Source organism: Sprattus sprattus (assembly GCF_963457725.1).
Source record: "Sprattus sprattus genome assembly, chromosome: 8".
Lineage (NCBI taxonomy): Eukaryota > Metazoa > Chordata > Actinopteri > Clupeiformes > Clupeidae > Sprattus > Sprattus sprattus.
In genome coordinates this window covers 1,646,033-1,668,945 of record NC_137927.1, presented here as the reverse complement: position 1 = coordinate 1,668,945, position 22,913 = coordinate 1,646,033, and the positions used below count along the sequence as shown (strand labels likewise).

Below are 22,913 nucleotides of genomic sequence, written 5' to 3'. Positions count from 1 at the left end.
GCAACTATGAAATTAAGAGAATGAGCTGGTGTTCACTTCCCAAGGTAAAACAAAACTTGGAACTGCTAACACGTAAAATAACCTAGGAAGGGGTGCATACGTTGTGTTGCAGTATGCTTTTAACTTATTTTTATTGTTTTAAGTACTTCCAATCAAGATTATTTAAATATGTCTTTATATTAATCCACAAAGCCTTAAATATATAATACAACAAAGATTAAAATAAATAAAAATGCCACTCTCTGTCAATATTTTACCTTGCAGGGTGTACCAGGGTGCACAAGTTATAGATTGTTAATCCATTATTAAACTTAGCTTTTTGATTGTTTAACAGAATGGGAATGGTTTATTGTATTAGTACTCATTCTGTAAAAAAGTCAGAAAGATTCTATAGAAATGTATTATTATTATTAATAATAATAGCAATAATAATAACTATAATAGCAGTAGCAGCAGCAGTACAATCTGATAAAAGACGCTTCTAACCATAATGGTCATTATGTCCGCACCATATTTCTACTCAATTTTAGGTTATTTAATTGCATTTCTTCCTTCCACAGTAATGCCAAACTGTTTAAAGGTAGTGTATGTAGTTTGTATATATTTTGTATATTTAAGCAATAAGGTTCGAGAGGCAGTACGGTATCGTCAATAATGTACTTGTTCGAGGGAGTTGTTACTCGAGTACCTTATTGCTTTTATAACACGGTTGCCAGCGACTTTATAAATATTAAGTAAAATTAAATTACAAGCAGTAAGCTGCCTTTCAGCACAAAAAAGTTCTAGTCACCAAACATTGTGTATCGCATTTCAGTAGTCAAGAGAAAATAGTTCCCCTTTGTGTGGCTGTTGCTATGCAACAGACAAATAGCATTGGGAACTTCACGTCTGTAAGCCTAGCACAAAAGCTTCGTGTGTTTCAATAGAGTTTTGGTCTAAGCGCTAAAAGTCACCTACAAATAATATTCGAGACTTTCAGTAAAGAAAAATACTCTGCAACATTCGTGTAGCATAGAAACAACTAACCGAGTCAATTTAGACATATAAAAAGTCGTGTAGATAGCTTAATTCACATGAAACATTCCCCACTACATTAGCCACAACACGCCGCCATCTTTGTTAGATATTTTCTTTTGAGTGCGCACTGATTTGGAACGCTCAGGTAGATGAAAACAGGTCGTACAGTTACTATACCGTTGAATATAGCACACCCCGGAACTCACTCTCAGAATGGTGGATTCCATCTACCCGTGTTATAATTCCATCTACCCGTGTTATAAATTAACAATATATATAAATATATATACATATACAATATAAATAATCTGTCATGTCTTTGGATCCAAATCAACTGCAACAGTCTTACCTTTTCCAAATTAAGTATCGTAGCCATCTGCGTGAGTCGGGAAAATTTGTCTCTGATGGTCCAGGAAGTCACCGAGGAGAGATATGCCACAAGAGAGCGCAGCTCTTTATCAAACTGCAGTCCACCCAGCTAAAGACAACAGGACAGAGAATGTGGATATTGTAGAAAAGTGATAAAGCATTGAACAGTATAACAGTAAATTGTCAGTGAATATTTGTTTTCCCCCTCATGGGATAATATGACATTTCTCAAGCAGCAACTGAGGTACAAGATTCAGCCTACTTAAGATCTCATGACTTTGTTCCTTAAGAAGTGGGGTGATCAAAAAAATGACACGCTTTAATCAAACAAACTATTCTATGTTACACTGTTTTTTCTGTTTCATTGAGCACAGAACTGCTGAGCTATAGTGCTGCTCAGTTCATACAGTCCATCATAAAGGGTTAACAAAATGAGTATAGTGTTAGCATTAATTCAGTTCACTTCAATTCAAATGTATTTATATAGCGCCATAACCATACAATTGTCTCTAGGCACTTTACAGAGCCCAGAGCCTGAACCCCCTTAGTGCAAGCACAATGGCAGCAGGGGCAAGGGAAAACTCCCTGTCAGTCAGGATGGAACCTTAAGCTATGTGTAGCCAAGCTTGAGGTATAGCATTAGTCAGTATGAGTAGCAACACTAAAAAGATACCTTCAAATCTGTGAATATCTTTACAGAAGTAACTTTCTCCACAACCGTGACATTCCAAGTGCATGCTGAGCATCAAAGATCACATGAACCACTTCATTTCAGAAGATTCAGAAATCCAATTCATGACAGCTCCACCATGCATGTTACTTCAATGTTCTGCTGCTGATCTCTTGATTCCAGATACCACAGGTCACAGGCAGTGGTTCAATTGGCTTTTGTGAGGAGGGGGAGCCATTGTGTGCGGTCAATGGTCATCTTTCAAAAGCATGTTTATTTATATCGCTCTCACATACATTATGAATGAATGCATTATTACACTTAAGGGGCTCTTTTTCCACTTCTTATGCGTAGGGGTTGAATAGTTTTTCAAACAAAAAGGCTACAATTCAATGTATCGTTCGAATATCATCAAACAACATTATGAAAAGTATTTATTATTCGCACATAACAAAGCTGCATGAAGAATATAAAATGTATGTTCATGAGTACATTAGTGCAGCTATCATTAAAACAGACATTGGTATTCATACAGTAGCCTATATCAACACTTGTTTCAGGATCATTGGAATAATATTAGTTTTTCAAAATAACTTTCCTTAAGTTAGCCTATGTGAACTTAAATATTTGGTGTAATTCAGAGCTGACACCACAACATAGGGACACATGTCTTTATATATCATATTAGCCTAGTATTTTAGTTAAACTGGTATTGTCAAAAATATATTTTTAAGTAAGTATTGGAAAACTAATAGTTGAGTTTGATTATTTCAGTTAATAATAATAATGCATTTTATTTGTATAGCACACTTTCACGTACAAAGATGTCTCAAGGTGCTTAACAGGGTCACAATAGCAATTCTAAACAGTGCATTCAAAACAATACAGAAAAGAAAAACAGAAACCAGGACTTTAGGAGAAGGCAGATATAAAAAGATGGGTTTTGAGGTGGGATTTAAAAGTAGCGATGGAGTCCAAAGCCCTAATGTTCTCCGGGAGCTTGTTCCAGAGTCGTGGCCCCAACGAGGAGAAGGCACGATCTCCAATTCTGGACATATTTGTCCGGGGAACTGAAAGAAGGTTTGCTTGTCCAGACCTAAGAGTCCTTGGTGTGAGATGAGGGGTGAGGAGATCCTGGAGATAGGCTGGACCGGTGGTGTTTATGGCCTTGTGAACTAGAAGTAGGACTTTGAAGTTTATTCTCTGGTTGATTGGAAGCCAGTGGAGGGAGTGGAGGACTGGGGTGATGTGTTCGGATCTCCTTGTCTTGGTGAGAACCCGGGCAGCACTGTTTTGAACATACTGCAGCCTCTGGATGGTTTTTGCTGGAAGACCTGCCAGCAGAGAGTTGCAGTAGTCCAGACTGGAGCTGATGAATGCGTGCACCAGCTTTTCTGCAGCATGTTTGGGAAGAGAGGGTCTCAGCCTTGAGATGTTTCTCAGGTGGTAGAATGAAGTTTGGCAGATGCATTTGATGTGTGCATCAAAGGACAATGAAGAGTCCAGCTTGACACCAAGGTTTGTGACGAGTGAGGAGAGAGGGGTGGGGTGGCCATTTATGGTGATTTGGGTGATACCGGCCTTTTTAATTTGGTGGGGCGTGCCAATAAGAATGGCTTCAGACTTGCCACAATTTAGCTGTAGTGAGTTGTTGCCCATCCAGTGCTGGATGTCATCCAGGCATTTGGTAGTCTGTGATAGTGCCTGTTGTTTGTGGGGTGAAGTTTGGATGTAGATTTGTGTGTCATCTGCATAGGAGTGAAATGGGATGTTATGACCTTGAAGTATGTTTCCCAGGGGAAGCATGTAAATTAAGAAAAGCAGGGGCCCCAGGACTGACCCCTGGGGGACACCGGAGGTAACGCACCTAATGCTGGAGGTGATATTGCCAAGGGCAACATATTCCTGCCGTCCTGTGAGGTAGGAATAAAAGAAGTCCACCTCCTGGAGGCGCCGAAACAGGATATTATGGTCCACTGTATCAAAAGCGGCGCTTAGATCCAGCAGGACTAGTAGGCTGGGTGAGCCAGAGTCTGATGACATTAGGAGGTCATTTACCACCCTCACCAGAGCAGTTTCGGTGATATGGGAAGGTCTGAAACCAGACTGGAAGGATTCATAAAGCTGGTGGGAGTGGAGATGGTTATGCAGCTGGAGGGAGACAACCTTTTCCAGGACCTTTGCTAGGAAGGGGAGGTTTGAGATGGGACGGTAGTTTGAGAGGTCCTCAGGGTCCAGATTGTGCTTTTTAAGCACAGGTTTGATGGCTGCCAGTTTGAGGGAGGGGGCAACTTCACCAGTAGATAGGGACCTGTTTATTATGTGGGTTGCAGTGGGGACAATGGCTGTGAGGCAAGCTTTCAATAGAGATGTAGGGATGGGATCCAAAGAGCTGGTGGAGGATTTCATTTTTAAAACAATGCTGGACAGCTCAGCTTGGGTGACCTCAGCAAAATGATCAAGGGCCATCACGGGGGGAAAGATCCAAGGGAGGATCAGGTTGGTCCGGGGTGATGTTGCGCCTGATGTTATCGACCTTTGTTTTGAAAAAGTCCATGAAGCGGTTGCAGTCATCAGAGGAGGGAGTATTCGTGGAGGAGCTGCAAGGTTTGAGCATCTGATTTGTAGTGGAGAACAGGTGCCTTGGGTTATTATGGCCAGAGTCAATGAGAGTGGAGTAGTATGATGCCCTGGTAGCTCTAAGAGCAGAGGAATACATTTTCTGATGTTCTCTGAAGTACAGCTTGTGGACAGTTAAGCCAGTTCGCCTAAATCTGCGCTCAATTTTTCGACCCTCCGACTTAAGGGCTCTGAGATGGTCAATGAACCAGGGGGCTGAGTGCTGGAAGGACACCAGCCGCGTTCTTTCAGGGGCAAACCTGTCTAGGCCATCTTGAAGAGTGTGGTTGTAGCAGTGTACATTTTCTTCAAGTGAGAGTGCAGGATCAGGCTCAGTCAGGGCAGAAGAGAGAGCATTTGATAGCAGGGCATTGTCAATGTCCTTGATCTTACGGAAGGTGATGGAGCGCTTGCTGCTGGGGGCAGGTGGTGTAGCAATAGTGTCCAGTAGTACCACACTGTGGTCAGATATGCCTAGCTCCAGGACATGGGTGTTGGAAACTGAGACATCAGCAGTGATGGCAAGATCAAGGGTGTGGCCGTGTTTATGGGTAGGTCCTTGTACATGCTGAGTGAGTGGGAGGCATTCAAGGAGGTTGAGGAAGTCAACAGCCAGCGGGCACTTGGGGGCATCTACATGAATATTGAAATCACCATGTACCACCATCCTGGAAAAGGTGGGGCACAGGGTTGTGAGGAGTTTTGAGAAGTCTGATATAAAAGTAGGGTTAGCTCTGGGTGGTCTATAAATAGAAACAATTATCAGAGGTTGAGGGGTGAGGCTTCTGGTAGCTAAGCATTCAAAAGATGGGGAAACGGGGACCTGCAGTTCAACAAGGCCGAGAGTGTCCCGATAAAACAGTGCCAGCCCCCCACCACGACCAGAGCTGCGTGCTTTTTCGATGTATTTATAGCCTGCAGGAGCAGCTTCATTTAAGGAGAGGTAGTCACCACTGTGATGCCAGGTTTCACTAAGACATAAAATGTCAATGTCATGGTCAGATACAAATTCATTCAATATTAGTGATTTGTTTGTGAGGGACTGGATGTTAAGGGAGTTAGGTCTATATTGCAAAGACCATAGGAAACTAAGTAACACTAAATACCCCTTTGTCAGTCAATGAACTAAGAAATGATGAATTTCCCAAAAATAATAATAAAAATAATAATAAAATAAAATAATAACAATAAGATTTGTCATTTGCTAGCGGCTAGCTAGTCAGTGGTTTGTATGATGTAACTCGCTTTTTAGTGCAGGGCGTCATTGGCCATCATAGGCGTTTGTTGTGCCCTTGTCCCCCTATGAATATTAGCCCCATAATGCAAGTTCAACGGCAATTTGTCGTAAAGTGGTGTCATGTTTTTTCTTTGGGTTAGGATAGCTTGGCTATTAGGTTCTGTTCTGAGTGAAGGCTAAACTGCTTGGCTACGTCCTTAAAGTAAGCTTAGTTAATTTGTTGTTTCAGGATGAAATGTCAGTCTGAACAGCAAAAACAGATCATAAACACTAACCTTCTCCTCACATTCTAGCGGTGGCTATTTGGTGGAAAGCTTACTAACAACAACAATGTTCCTTTAGAAAACCGTTTTAACAATCACCAAAGATTGTAGCTGTCGATTTTGGACATTCACTGACGTGCACTTCACGTGAGAATCAGTAGAATGCCCTATCACGTCTCATAATTCCATGTATCATTGATTGGCTACAGTGTCTTTGAGTAGTCTTCTGAGTTATATAGTCTCATATTGCAATGCGTTAGTTAGGAGATGAAAAAATATTAAAAGTAGTATATGATTATTTTACACTGAGGGAGACGGAGCTGAGCTCCGAGCGGGGTTTGTTGTGGACCTAAGGAGGCGGAGCTGAGTTCCGGAGCGCTCCGGCCCAATTTAACCTCTGGTCACAGGTCACCCTAAGGTCACCTAGGTTCTATTTGTTTTCAATTTTTAGTAAGAGCTCTCTCCTTTTACTTCTTGTTATTTTACCCACTAATTGGTGTGTATAGATCATCTGGAATATTTTAGTTTAAAGGAACACACATACGGATGGAAAAGTAGATAGTATGTACTGTATATGGGCCATTCTACCGAATTGGTGCAGTCACATCGGAAATATTTTGAATTTTTTGTATGTTTTATTCCCAAAACTTTGTCCGTATGTATATTGTACCATATCCAAAGTACACATATCTAGTAAAAGAATAGTCCATTTTTATATTGTATTTTCAGAATGCGTTGGAATGTTTTTTCCTCTTCCAAAAATTGTCACTACCGAAACATCACATTTACTATAGTATAAAGTATTATTATTGACCTGTTCAGATTGTGTTTCCTTCCCTTCTCTGAAGATTATTTTTACAAATATTTCTTGAAGGTTTTCACAATGAAATCCATAAAAATGAAATTTTTAACAAATTTTCCAGTTCAATTTATCTGTTTCGGTAGTGACTGCACTGTTTCGTTAGTGACTGCACTGTTGGATGGATGTTCGTTTCTCTCCCAAAATCTTCCAAAAGGTGCTCTGGTCCGCCCTTAATTCCACACAACACATTTATTTAAAAATTATGGGATTGAACTACTTACCATTTCATTTTGTCACTACCGAAATCATCTGGTCACTACCTTATGTTTCGGTAGTGACTGTTTCGGTAGTGACAATTCTAGCTAACTTTAAGCATAAATAAAGAATTCTAGCAAGCACACGGCTTGCAAACAAATCTTTGAAGAGGTGTACACACATACAAACATAAGATTTAGCATTAAACCCCAAAAGGTTTACTTAATTGAAGAAAACATGGGTTTGGTAGTGACAATTCTTAAGGTTACACGTCGATTTTCAGACTTTGGAACACATTTATATAAAAACTATGGGATTAAGCTACTTACCATTCAACCATGAGGGACAGGGATGCAGTGTCACTGTACACTGTGTGCACAATTATTAGGCAAGTGAGTATTTTGACCATATCATAATTTTTATGCAAATTTTCCAACTCCAAGCTGTATAAACTTGAATGCTTATTGGATGTAAGCATATCAGGTGTTATGTATCTGTGAAATGAGGGAGGGTGTGGCCTAAGGAGATCAACACCCTATATCAAGGTGTGCATAATTATTAGGCAGTTTCTTTTCCTAAGGCAAAATGGGCCAAAAAAGAGATTTAACTGACTCTGAAAAGACAAACATTGTATAAAGTCTTTCAGAGGGATGCAGCACTCTTGAAATTATTAAGATATTGGCGCGTGAACACAGAACCGTCAAAGGTTTTGTTGCAAATAGTCGACAGGGTCACAAGAAACGTGTTGAGAAAAAAAGACGCAAATTAACTGCCAAAGATTTGAGAAGAATCAAATGTAAAGCTACCAGGAACCCATTATCATCCAGTGCTGTCATATTCCAGACTTGCAACCTACCTGGAGTGCCCAGAAGTACAAGATGTTCAGTGCTCAGAGACATGGCCAAGGTAAGGGAGGCTTAAACCCGACCACCACTGAACAAGACACATAAGTTAAGACGTCAAGACTGGGCCAAGAACTATCTGAAGACAGATTTTTCAAAGGTGATATGGACTGATGAGATGAGAGTGTCTCTTGACGGACCAGATGGCTGGGCCCGTGGCTGGATCAGTAACGGGCAGAGTTCCACTTCGACTCAGATGCCAGCAAGTTGGAGGTGGGGTACTGGTATGGGCTGGTATTATTAAAGATGAGCTAATTGGACCGTTTTGGGTTGAAATTAGTGAAATGGACTCAAAATCAACTCTCAAACCTACTGCAAGTTTTAAGAAGACACTTTCCTCAAGCAGTGGTACAGGAAAAAGTCTGCATCTTTCAAAAAGACCATGATTTTTATGCAGGACAATGCTCCAGCGCATGCATCGAAGTACTCCACTGCGTGGCTAGCCAGTAAAGGCCTTAAAGATGAAAGAATAATACATGGCCCCCTTCCTCACCTGACCCAAACCCTATTGAGAACTTGTGGAGCCTTCTTAAACAGGAGATTTACAGTGCAGGAAAACAGTACACCACTCTGAACAGTGTCTGGGAGGCTGTGGTTGCTGCTGCACAAAACGTTGATCGTCAACAGATCAAGAAACTGACAGACTCAATGAATGGAAGGCTTGTTACTGTTATTGAAAAGAAGGGTGACTTTATTGGTCAATTATTTTTATTTTTTTAAATGTCAGAAATGTTTATTTGTATATTTTGAGCTGTTTGTGTATTATTCTTACTTAAACAGATGAAAATAGACAAGTGAGATGGGAAATTTGTTGTTTTTCATTTAGTTGCATAATAATTATGCACACTCATAGTTGCCCAATAATTGTGCAGACATAGATATTCTCCTAAGAAAACCAAAACCTCACTTTTACTTTCTTAAATATTCAGGTTTGAGGTTATTGACATTTTGTATTGACCGAGAGCACTGTAGTTGTTCAATAATAAAATTAATCCTCAAAAATACAACTTGCCTAATAATTGTGCACACAGTGTATGTTCAAAAATGCAGGGTCGTGGCTAAAACACAGGCTCAGCCAATGGACTAAAACTCTTGTGTTTCGGTAGTGACATGAAAACTAGGGACATGATTTTTTGAGTAGAGTTAATTGATTTAAAAATTAAACCCACAATAAATCTAAATATTCCAAGTTCTGTTTCAACCCACCCAATCATAAAGATCTTTGAAATTAAATCATTGAAAAAAAATCAACATTGACATTTAGATGTCAGGGTTGGGGACAGCTACTTCCCAATAGAAAGTACCCTATAAATGATGATTTTGGATATATTTAGCTTATCACTATCTCATTTAATGCATTGGGTTTATATAGACCATAACATTTTCTTAGTAAATATCTATGCCTGAATACCTAATTGTTTTGTAAATAGTTTTTATTGTTGAGGGACTGCATATTACCCGAATTCGGTAGAATGGCCCATATAGTATGCTGAGTGACATTGGACAAAGTGTCCCTTAAATGAATAAAATGCTCAATAGCTTCATATCACAGACCCTGATTTAGAACATCAATAACTTCATCATAGACCCCTCATATCGCAGACCCTGATTTTGGAAAGAAAGTTGAATAGTGGTACCCAACTGACCCTGCTGAAGGTGCATTTAAACACGGTCTTCTCCATTTCCATCGAAATGAAGTTCATCATCAAACTGGTCAGAGCGTCAAAAATAGCTAGTGAAAGTGAGTCCTGGGAAGGGTGTCACAAAGAAAACAGAAGAAAAACATCAATCACTGGATTATTGTAAATGTACAGACTTAGCAATGAATAGTTATGAGGTAAAGGTGCGAGACCTTTCACTGGCAGCAATTTAGCCAGGCCCACCGATTACAACCAATAACACTGTGCAGTGAATGTATGAGTCCATTTTTTGTGCAAGTAAGTAACATTGTGTAATAATTCTACCTTAAAATAACAGCTTGAAAAAAAATGTGCCTCTAAAATGACTTTTAATATGAAGAATGGCCTCTCTGCCATTGCCATGGGGGTCTGTAGGAAAATGACTGCGCTATGTAGGATTTCTGGAGCCGCCAGTTCCTGGGCGGAAGTACTTGCTTTCCGGCACTAGTCACTATCGGAACAGCTTTTACTTGTTGGCGAGATTTGAAAGACACAAGTTCGAATCAGAGCTAGCCATCTTTCTGCTGGATTAGTAAGTTGTTTATTTGCCGTCCTGCTTTGTCTTGTCCTGCACTTGGTTTAACTGTGTTAGCAGAGTTGTTGACTCGCTCGTTATAAACGAGGAAAGCAAATTTCAACAGGTTTCACCAGTGGCGTGCACACATAGACACTATGTGGTGCTAACGCACCAGGACTTTTGCCCTTTATCAACGAAAATGCCCTTTTGAAAATTATTATTATTTTTTTTTTTTTATATATTATTAACATTTTACTGAGGCCGGTTTTGAAATGATCTTTTAAAAACCTAAGCGATTAAAAACGACTGAAACAATGCCCAAAAATGAACCACGTCCCCCTTTCACAGACCAGACTCAATTCTCTACCTTTGTCACGTGCACTCGCGCTGGCACAGTAAACAGAAGCGTCTCCAGCATAGCAGGCACGGTCGCAGACAGGCATTTTCTCCCGTGTTCCCACAAGCCAGGTAACATACAGATCAAGTCAAATCGTATAGTTTGCCCTCTAAGCCCAACGTGTAGCCTAATCATTTTGTTGTGCAGTAAAATGTCTCATACAGCAACAAACAACTAAGCATTTTTAGCCGACTGGTCACCTGATAAAGTTTTACGCTGTATAGCCCAATGACAGATAACGCAAGGATGACCATAGGCTTATTAGGCTACAAATGATTTCGGTAAGTTTGCAATTGCAAATCTGCAAATGTGTTAGGACGAACGTTTTCTGTTGTATAGGTTTTGTCAGGCAACATAAATTAACACATTTATTTGTGGCAGAAAAAATTGCCCTTCCCTTCCCCCCTGAGCACCTGCCCCCCAAAATGTCTGTGCACGCCACTGGGTTTCGCTAGGTTTAGCCACTAGGGGAAGAACTCTGTTGTGCTGCTTTAAGGGTTTGTTTCTGTAACATTCGTTCACCAGTTTATTGTGTCCATCTAGTTGGTTACTGTTGGAACAGCTACATTAACTATCACTAGTTAGCTAACGCTAATGGTAGAGTACGTAAAAGTTAGAACGCACAACACTGTACTGTACACGTTGGCAACCGTTCCATTTAACAATTTTCTACCTAAGTTGAGTTGGTCTATAGCTGCTGTCTGTATAACATGTTCCATAACTACTTTCCATCTTTCTAACAAAGAATTGAAAGTGGCCTGTCAATCAAACTCCCAGCGTAAGGTCAATTGGTGGTCTGAGCTTCAGTTCATACCTTGAACTCCGCCATGAGCTGCTCTAATTGGACAATGAGTTGCTGGACCCAGGGGTCGTTGGCCTCATACTCCCCAAACTCCTCCTAGAAAAGTAACATCAACGGAATTTACACATAATATATTTAAACGACCCAGTAAGTTTGTTTGTGTACGTATATGACAGACAGATACCTCTTCAATGTTATGTGAGAAAGACAGGAAGTTGGTGATCCAGGGCTTTACTTGAGACTTGATGGCAGAGTTATTCAACTCCAATAAACCTTCCTACACACACGCACGCATGCACACACACACACACACACACACACAAACACACACACACACATACATACATACACAAACACAATGTCACAGTTTGTAAATAATAATAATAAAAAATAAGGCAACTAACAGCCAACACAAACAGCAGCAGCGTTGGCCCAGATAAAAGCTCACCACTGTGCTAACTTCATGCATCTTGGCCATGTTGTACATTATCATGATGTTCTTACATTATTACAGGATTTCCATTCTAGAGCACAACACTATATTGTTCCAGCTCTGGGCTCTGTAAAGCGCCTAGAGGTATTTGTATTGTTATGGCGCTATATAAATAAAATTGAATTGAATTGAACTATATAGGGAATACTCTGGGTAGCTAGTGAGAATGACAGATGCCTTTATCTTTCCTTGGCATGAAATGAATAATATCATAATAACTAGAAACTTCATATTAACATAATGCACACATGTCGCCTGAAGCAGATCCTTGAACTTGCTAGAGACTTAATAATGCAAACACATGTCACCTGAAGCAGATCCTTGAACTTGCTAGATGTGTTCACCATGTCCATTAAACAGCTGTCAATCTTGGCCTGAGCATGTTCAGATCCCGCCCCTTGATTTAAAAGCTTGGAGTAATCGCTCTGAGAAGGACAGAAAAAAAGAGAGTGTCAGTCAGAGAACACACACCGGGCGCCTGACAAGGGCTGGCTAACTTTAAGTAGTCATTAGAATGGCAGGAGGCATTGGAACTTCTGATATACATTTTAGTCCATTCAATCTCGACAGGAACAGTCTTAGAACTTTTAGATTGTACATCGTAGATGAAAATCCATTCTCCCCTTACGGCCTGTTCCCACACTTCTGAATCATGTGCTTGAATGCAAAGACAAATAAACAATCGGAAACACAGGCTGAAGCAGATAGATTATTAACTAAAATATTGAAATTTAGCATTTTTAAATGTGTTAGCTCTTGAGAGACGGCTTAATATGATGGCAAGATGTTCCAATTCCTGATGAGGTCATTATAATTGGTAAAATCAATAACAACTACATTACAGGTCAGGTTGTATTATAGCAGCATTTTATAGATGTGTGATCAAAATTCAATATTTAATAGATCATCTTTAAAACATTATAATTTGAATGATTGGGTTCTAGGAGTTATGCTAATTTCACAGATACTATGCCACAGTTACTGCCTTACTGCCATAGCCAATGTCTTAGCCAATAGGAATACAAATCCAGTTAAAAGGTCCACAGGGTTCTTTAGTGTCATGTGTGTGATATGTCAGAACAAGATTGGGTCATCTGTACCTCCAAGTTCTTCTTCAGTGTGCTGATGTTCTCACTGCAAACATCCACATTGTTGAGGGTCACCTAGGACGACAGCCATTGGGAAACAGAACTAGGACTTCAACACATTACTACCATTAATAATCATCTACGCCAATAACACCTGGTGAAAACAAGAAATATTAATTCAGACAGATAATGTCTGAATTCTAGGATACATGTTATTTGCCACCTGGCAGTTACTACAATCCAGGCAACAGATTATAGGAAAAGATTATCTTAAATAAAAACACTGGCTTTGAAAGAGAGATAGTATAACATGAAGTAGAGTTTGTCTTCACTACTGTTTTTATTTCACATTTAAATTGGGTTTGAACATTTTAATTTCATAGGCCCCATCTCAACCACTTTACTCCTCCGATGAGCAACTGTAAACACATAGTTTCCAAAAACCTATTTTTAGATGAAGGTGCTGAGATTAAATAATTAGTGTTTACATGACAAGTTTGTGTCTATAAGGCAGAGCAGATGTTTTGACACAAACGAATGTGCCGTTACTTGAGCTACTTGAATGGGATGTTTGCTCATTAAAAGCCAAAATAACAATGTCAATTGTCTGTGATCTATTAACTGAATGTGTACTGTCGTGTTCTTAAGGCTGCATATGAGGAGATATGTACACACAGCCATCGGATAACGTTAACTAAACTGGCTAGAAGCTTGCTTGGTAGCTGTGCTAGCTAAATAGCAGTTTATTTTTAAACTTGTCTACTTGAAATGACAACACAATAACGTTAATTTTAAAGTAACAGTATGCAACAATTATACTTCAGGATTAGGGTTAGGATAAGCAGTTTTACCTTAAAATAACAGCTTAAAAAAAATTGGGGCGGTACTATGTGTTGTAAAATGGTGCGGCTCCTTTAAGAGCCGTACGTACAGGGTGGGTGTGGCAGAGCGAGGGAGAGAGAGCGAGAAAGAGAGGTGATTCTCGGGAATGGTTTTGTGTGAGCGACCGGAGCAAAACATATGTGCTGTACCTTTATATCGGTGTGTAATGAATTAATCCTCAGAGTACAGAATACAGTGGCGTTTATTTGTTAACCAGCAGCAGAGTAAAGGAATAGGGAATTAACCCGAAGTTATGAACAGTAAACTTCGGCCCTGGAGCATTTAACAAAGTCTCCCCTGCTATCTCCAACCACGGTCAGAGACAGACAGAGCAGGAAAAGTTAACAAATGGCTTTTTATATGGAGAATCGCCTCCGTGCCATTGCCATACCAGGGTCCATTTATTATAGTTTGAGGGTACTCACAAGGTAGGCATTCTTGGCCTGTTCCTGGCTCTCGATGTGTGTGTGAATTTTCCCATGCTGAAGACTGCTCTGCATTAGAATGACAGCACTGCTCATCCCCCTCTGGAGGTCTGCTAAAGTGCTGCTGGGATAACCCATACGCAACCTAGAGACAAGTACCTCTCTGTACACACACACACACACACACACACACACACACACACACACACACACACACACACACACACACACACACACACACACACACACACACACACACACACACACACACACACACACACACACACACACACACACACACACACACACACACACACACACACACACACACCACACAATCACACACACAAGAAGAAACATTTTGACTTATACATTCTCCAAAGTTCATAGAACAAAGAAATTGTCAACAACACATTGTGTCAGTACCAGTTGCACAAGAAGTGACCAATTAAAGATGAAAAATGGCCTGCAAATATTAACTATGGTTTCTACATTGATTTTGTAACATTTCTGCAGCCCTGTGGTTAATACTTGGGTGCAGTCTATACATAGGATAGCATTTTTTCCGACCTGGAAGTAATTTTCCTCTTTAACATACGTATCCCATTAAAAACTGTAATCACACTCATGGTACAGATACATGCCAGCGATGGAAAACGGTTGCCTCGCCTTGAGTGGATGTGGCGTGGTGTGTGGAAATAGAATAAAAAGATGGACTAGAAAACTAGTTAGCAAGCCAGCCAGCTAGTAGGCGATCTTGTCACTAATCTTAATAACAAAACTCATTCTATAAAGAAAGCACAGGATTAAATATCTAACATAACAGGAACAACAACTTACAAGGCCATCCAAGCTTTTCTTTTTAGCAAATCAAACGGCCGAAAGAGATTTAAAACAGGTTTTTTTTGTGCATGGAAGGCAGTGGTATAAAGTGGCATAAAGAGGTAACTTTAGCAACTTATCTACAATTGAACAAATCAGATTGGTTAATTTCAGCCTATTAGCTCTAGATAGCTCTACAATTGATGGGATAATATGCAAGACTACAGTATTAAGTCAGTCATAAAAGGTGACATGTGAACCAGGATGGGCAGTATTTCTAATACATGCATGTAAAATATGTATTAGAAATACAGAATAGTATTTTTTAATTTGATGTGCCTTATAAAATAGTCATGTCATTTGTATCAAAATAGCAAAGTGTTCAATATTTTCGCATACTATACTATAAAAATATTTTGAGAATGGAGGATGTGGGAGGAGTCAGGAGGAACCAGTATAGATCCACAGAAGTACATTACTTAGTTATTGTGTGCTTGTAACATAGAAATGTATTGCAACAGCGTCATCTTCTGGCCACTTGTTGGGGGGCTAAAAAACTATTGAAGCTGACGTGTGTCTGAAGTAGCTTTATTAATATATTAGATTAAAATGTGGCTAGGCAAACAGTGAGAATACCTTATCCCAATAATGGAACGTAACTCTCTCCCAATATTTCCTCAAAAAGGTTGTCATCGTGAACAATACTTGTGGCCTTTATACAAGTTTTTATGGGTTTTCAATTTACCAAGAGAACATACTCAGTTGCCAAAGTATGATGTGCAATGCAGTCTAGTGCAACAGTGTGGCCAGTTCTTTTGGTTTTGGTAAGAACTCTGGCAGCTGCATTCTGTGTGTCCTCTTCCTGCTGCACTTGAAGAAGGGGAGTCTCCACCCGCCCATCCTGTACATTCTACAGAAGCACCATAGAGAGCATTCTGACCAGTAGGATCACGCTCCACAGAAGCACCATAGAGAGCCTTCTGACGGTGTGGCTTGGGAACTGCAAGGCCTCCCCTGGTGCCGACAGCAGATAAAGAACACGACTGGAAAGCTCTCCGATCCAGTTGGCCATCTTTGACACACGGTGCATCCTGAAGGACCCCGCCCACTCTTCCCTCACCCACTTCACCCTCCTACCCACACTCCTCTCGTCTTTTGACCTTCCTATTATTATTGCACAATAAACTTGCATTGTGACTTTTGAACCAAACTGCCACTATAAACTGATCTTAAAGCAGCATTATGTAACAATTTTACCTTACAATAACAGTTTCAAAATAATTTTGGTTGTACACTGACTTGCCAATTATTATCATCATCACATTGCCAAGGTTGGTTTACTTGGGTCAATTCACGTCAATGGCAAATCTGACCGATTGTTAAATGCTTCGCCCAGCCAATAAATTATTATTACTATTATTATTATTAATATTATTATTATATTAAGAGTAATTAATACCAATTCATGTAATCAGATTTAGTTTTAGTGTTTGATAGCCCTAGTAGGTTATTAATAAAGCCATCACGCTAGAACGTGATTGACCTGTAGTGCAAATAGGTTTTATACATTAAGAATAATGTGTCTAATATACTACTGTTTCAAGTAGTTGAAAGTTGTAGTAGTTGCCACAATATGTTTAGTAGGAAGATTACGAGTTATGATTAAGAGTGACATTCTTTTAATCTACCTAATCAACTTTGCTATTAATTCACGTATGTTGTACCGTGAAAGAGTGCCTTTATGGATCCCGGGTACAGCATACGACGAATGTTGGGCACTGTTGTGTATCCTGCCATCCCGGCCATCCTAACTATAGTCCGCATGCACCATGTCAGCCAAAAATATCAAAACATAATTTAACAAAACTAAATACTAATTAAATTCCCATACACCTGACCAGGCAGCCTCTCTCTCAGCCTCTCCCTCTCCTTCTACGTATATCCTTTTGCTAATGCCTATATTGATACTGATAAAGTGGCCGTATTACCTAACGTTAATGACCTACCTAGATGTATCCCCTTATCTGTTTATCAAATGAATGTCTACGAACATAAAAGTTTCTCTCTCTTATAGCATGAATCAAATGCTAATGGATGTGGAAACACTGCTTCTCATTCATGGAGACCATTTCCAAGCACTGTTAGTGACTTAAGAATATATGAATCAAGTGCCTTGTATTCCTTGGATGAATCATGTGCTTATGAAAGAAGGAACATGGCTTTTCTGTGTTTCTGTGTGTGTGACTTAGATTATTAGGTGCCACTTAGTCTGCATATGTACAAGAGCATGTTTAGACCAGAGGTGATGAGAGGAGTCAACCTGTGCAAAACTTCCATCATTTCCTCAGACGTCAGAAATCCACCACGTGGTTATCCCTGCTGAATGCTCAACTCCTGACTAACAGGGAGTTTTTTCTTGCCCATGTCGCTATTGTGCTTGCTCTAAGGGGGCTCTGTAAAGAGCCTTGAGACAATTCTATTGATTTGGCGCTATATAAATAAAATTTCATTGAATTATTCATTTATAAGGCTGTTCTGCTTGGACTTAAAAGAGTGAGCATACCTGAAGTCATTCTCTAGAAGATTTGTGGCTAGATTGATCATAGCACATGCGCAGTCAGAAGAGTTGCTGCTCAGGGCGCGGCCTATGCACTTCTTCACAATGTAAAAAACATCGTCCACCATGCTGGACGTCATCTGACCCACCTCCCAGTTGTCCATGGCAACCGCCTGAGACGGACACAAACAAATGCAGACATGTTCAGTACTAACTGAGGCAACACTCACATTTAAGAAGATATATTTTTTACATTTTTAAACAATTCGTTTATTGGAAAACTGAATAGAAATTAAAACTCATAATTTAAGGTTGTGCAAAGGTCAAAGTAAGGTCAAAGTAACACCAAGCATACCTTGTTGACAGTTTCTCTCATGTAGTACTCCTCCATGGGTATATAACAGCCAATCAACTCCTGCATACGACGGCTCAACTCACACTCCTTCAATAGACACTCCACATCCTGCAGATGCTCTACAAACACACATACACACAAATAACTGAATAATATGAAACAAAGAGCAAAAACCTTAATTTCTTTTCACAGAAAGACTAAGATTGGCGTATCTTACCCTGAGAAACACCATCAGCAGTCGTAGCATCTGCCACTTCAAAGTCAGCCAACATGCGTCTCCTTAAGAAGCGGAGATAAAGCTCCGATCTAGAGTTCATAAGAGTGACTTCTGATAGGACAGCATCTAATTCCCTATAGCAAAACAAAGATGTAATATCAGCAGATGTAATATCAGATGCCTTAATATTTTTCAAAAGACAAGCGATGAGAGGGGAAAGCTGTCCAAAAGCATATAAAAAAGGACATTTTGAACCTGTAGCGTAAAGCCTGCTAATCCATATGTGATGTGAGGCTTAGACAGTTGATATGACAGCTTCCTAGTAATGGGGATGCTGCTCTCTCTGGCATGTGTTGGTTTCTTGTAAACTTTGGTCTATTTCTGTATTAAACAGGTTTAGTTTCATCACTGTAATAGCCATTGTTTTCAGTACTTATTTCCTCTGCCTTAATAATATAATAAGCCTATCATTAGTTCAGCTGCCTAATGTAATACCCAAGATCTGTATGCTGCTGAATTCCACTGGACTGAAGAGTTGGAGCCCTGCATGATAATGTTCTCTGTTATATCGCACAGTATTATGCACATGACAGCCCTGCATGATAATGTTCTCTGTTATATCGCACAGTTTTATGCACATGACAGCCCTGCATGATAATGTTCTCTGTTATATCGCACAGTTTTAAGCACATGACAGCCCTGCATGATAATGTTCTCTGTTATATCGCACAGTTTTATGCACATGACAGCCCTGCATGATAATGTTCTCTGTTATATCGCACAGTTTTATGCACATGACAGCCCTGCATGATAATGTTCTCTGTTATATCGCACAGTTTTATGCACATGACAGCCCTGCATGATAATGTTCTCTTATATCGCACAGTTTTATGCTCATGACAGCCCTGCATGATAATGTTCTCTGTTATATCGCACAGTTTTATGCACATGACAGCCCTGCATAATAATGTTCTCTGTTATATCGCACAGTTTTATGCACATGACAGCCCTGCATGATAATGTTCTCTGTTATATTGCACAGTTTTATGCACATGACAGCCCTGCATAATAATGTTCTCTGTTATATCGCACAGTTTTATGCACATGACAGCCCTGCATGATAATGTTCTCTGTTATATTGCACAGTTTTATGCACATGACAGCCCTGCATAATAATGTTCTCTGTTATATCGCACAGTTTTATGCACATGACAGCCCTGCATGATAATGTTCTCTGTTATATTGCACAGTTTTATGCACATGACAGCCCTGCATGATAATGTTCTCTGTTATATCGCACAGTTTTATGCACATGACAGCCCTGCATGATAATGTTCTCTGTTATATCGCACAGTTTTATGCACATGACAGCCCTGCATGATAATGTTCTCTGTTATATTGCACAGTTTTATGCACATGACAGCCCTGCATGATAATGTTCTCTGTTATATCGCACAGCATTATAAACATGACAGCCCAGCGTGATAGTGTCTCTGTTATATCGCACAGTATTATGCACATGACAGCCCTGCATGATAGTGTTCTCTGTTATATCGCACAGTATTATAAACATTACAGCCCTGCGTGATAATGTCTCTGTTATACCGCTGTGAGAAGCTGAACATTTCCCCTTCTCACTGTTTCAAACATTGCGCACGGTTTTACCGCGAAATGCGGGAGTAAGGGACGTGACTCCATTCATTCACACACACGCACGCACGCAGCCACCATTACACAGCATCCGTCCGAAGGTCACATAATATGTGAACAATGAACATTGACGAGAGTGTTGTGGGGTGTTTTGTGGGTTTGTTGTGCTTGTTTGTTCCTCTGTTTGAGTTGGTAATGGTGTCGGGTGTTTACCGCAAATTTGGTGAATTGTTTGGTCTGTCGCGATATACAACAGTCATACATGATATTTGCATACACCTGCTGTTGCTCAATTATACTGATATACATACTGTTAACCAATCATCTCATTCATTTACCCTGTGCATTACAATAGAATTCATAAACTGGTTAACATGTACTCACACTTCCTTGTTCTCACGCTCACGCACATACTGGTCCCATCGCGAAAGCGCGCTCGCGTTGGAATGTCACTTTTACAGTGTGTCACCAGTGGAGGGAGCGGGGCATTAGGTCACAGGGGTGTTTGTCATGTTCACATTTCACGTTTGTAATTACTATGCATTGTAGGGTGATTTGGTATTGGGTTAAATAGTGTTGGAGGGATTTACATATGGACATATGTTATGTAAATGTATAATTCATGATTGAATGGTTTAGTGAATATAGTCTCAAGATTTATGTTTCCCCATATTCATGGGTCAGCCCTATTAGACCAATCAGTGGCAATAGGTAGGCCTTCTTAAGAGGCTAGCTCAGTGTGATTCGGGAGGTTAAGGTAGAAGGACAGCTTTCCTGCTGAGAGGAGCTGTGTACTAAGGTAATCGTGTTGAGCTATTGGATTACGGAATTTTGTTTTTTCTAAAGTACTTTGTTTTTGTGCTTTGATTGCTTTTGCTAAAATTCCTAACTGGGAAAGAAAATAAATCTTTTTTGCATTGAAAACGTGAACCACTGCTCTGGCAATTGTTTTTTCCACCAATCTCCAAGTCCACATCCCTAATCGTGGGCTGGCCGATGCGGTCACTCACAATCGCACAGTATTATGCACATGACAGCCCTGCATGATAGTGTTCTCTGTTATATTGCACAGTATTATGCACATGACAGCCCTGCATGATAGTGTTCTCTGTTATATTGCACAGTTTTATGCACATGACAGCCCTGCATGATAGTGTTCTCTGTTATATTGCACAGCATTATAAACATGACAGCCCAGCGTGATAGTGTCTCTGTTATATCGCACAGCATTATGCACATGAAAGTAATGGTATCAAGCCACTTAACTGGCCATGGGCCTCAAGTATCAACAGTGCAAACACATTCTAATCAGGCTAAATATGCTTCTTAGCATATAATAGTATTTTTTTTTATATTCTTGATGGTAAAACATGCATACTTCTGCGCATGGTCTTGAGGTGGCGTGTGCATTACATTTGAGTAGTGCTGTCAAATGATTAAAATATTTAATCGCGATAAATCACATTTTTGTCATAGTAACTATGTCTTATAATCGCAAATTTGTATCTATTCTAAATGTCCCTTCAATTCTTAATTAAATTATAAAGTGCACATTTCAGATAAACAAGGACTCAGCCTATAGTACAGTTAAACCATGGCTTAATATTTTCTTTTTTTCAAGTTTGCTGTGAACATAGAAGTCAGGCCTCTTATTTCAAAAACAATGAACTGTAACAGTTAGGTTACCAATAAAAGGTAAGCCTACTACTTCTTGTTTTCAGCCAGCTGCCTGTTGACATTTTCAAACAGTGACGCTTGCTTCTTTTGCACAACACAACTTTTAAAGGTAAACTTTTTATCTTTCATTTCGCAGTATCGCGCAGATTTGTGCTCACCATTCACTGAAACCGTACCGTTAGCCTACTACACAGTTTGCGAGGCCAAAAATAACGTTAATCTCGCGATAAAAAAATTGACGGCCACAAGAAACTCCACAGTTCTATTTGCATGCATGTGCTGGTGCGGCACACTACTATAGGAGCTAGATATCAACCTAACTACTAACACAGTCTCTCTGAAGATTTGATTGGAATGTTTTTCTAATTGTCCTTTTTGGGTATGCCGTAACATAAAGGCTTTCTAAAGTTTAACAGACAATGGGTCTTGGCTGTCTCCCCCTCGTCTCCATTAGTTTCTGTCTCAACATTGTTACAGTAATTCTAATGTTAAATTTCATCACCTGAGCACGATTCTCTCTGTGGACACACCCTTCAGCATGCTGGCCTGGACCACCTGAAACTGCAATACACACATACAGACATTACAAACAAACAATTTGATCAACAAAGACACATCAGAAGTTATTAAACTACCCATACCCAATCAACACAATATGCATAGACATAGAAGAACAGGGGCGGCAGTGACGTCACACCCACGTCTGATAGTCCCAGAGTCAATTTAAAATACGTGTTCCAGAAACATTTCCCACCATAATCTCTAACTTTTCCATCAGTGATATATTTGTAATATAGTATAAAAACATACCTTGGTGTGTTTTACACAAACAACTACAAACACTCACCTTAATTTGGTAGTCTCTATTCTGGATGAACTTGTCCACCACACTCTGGGCCTGCTTGTCACACTCTGCTTGAAGGTGAGTGAGGAGTGTGTGCATTCGTCCTGGGCCATAATATGTTTCCACAATAGGCTGATGGGTCTCAATAACACGGGCGATTCCTACCAAGACACACAAGCAAATGGATACAAACATAAAACAGGACATACCACAGATACACAGCACAGACCAATAAACCGGTTGTTAGGTGGTTGCTAGGGTAATTGAGGTGGTTGCTAGGGTAGTCATGGTGGTTGCTATGGTAATTGAAGCTTATTTTCTGTGCCCTCAGTTCTGATTTGAGTGGGTATGTTTGCTCAAAAGATTTGTGCTTC

At 39.9% G+C, this 22,913-nt stretch overlaps 1 protein-coding gene across 1 annotated transcript in view; it reads right to left on the bottom strand.

The window, feature by feature from the left end:
• The window catches only part of cog4 (component of oligomeric golgi complex 4), a 57,409-nt gene that overhangs the window by 542 nt on the left and 33,954 nt on the right, over nucleotides 1-22,913 (bottom strand). The window contains exons 7-18 of the mRNA XM_080843186.1: nucleotides 22,543-22,700; nucleotides 22,198-22,256; nucleotides 18,369-18,502; nucleotides 18,152-18,270; nucleotides 17,803-17,969; nucleotides 14,418-14,580; nucleotides 13,123-13,185; nucleotides 12,331-12,447; nucleotides 11,714-11,806; nucleotides 11,542-11,625; nucleotides 9,781-9,882; nucleotides 1,367-1,495 (exon numbers count right to left, since the gene is read on the bottom strand). Coding sequence (XP_080699312.1) covers nucleotides 1,367-1,495; nucleotides 9,781-9,882; nucleotides 11,542-11,625; nucleotides 11,714-11,806; nucleotides 12,331-12,447; nucleotides 13,123-13,185; nucleotides 14,418-14,580; nucleotides 17,803-17,969; nucleotides 18,152-18,270; nucleotides 18,369-18,502; nucleotides 22,198-22,256; nucleotides 22,543-22,700 — 1,388 coding nt within the window. The remainder of the gene's footprint in view (nucleotides 1-1,366; nucleotides 1,496-9,780; nucleotides 9,883-11,541; nucleotides 11,626-11,713; nucleotides 11,807-12,330; nucleotides 12,448-13,122; nucleotides 13,186-14,417; nucleotides 14,581-17,802; nucleotides 17,970-18,151; nucleotides 18,271-18,368; nucleotides 18,503-22,197; nucleotides 22,257-22,542; nucleotides 22,701-22,913) is intronic.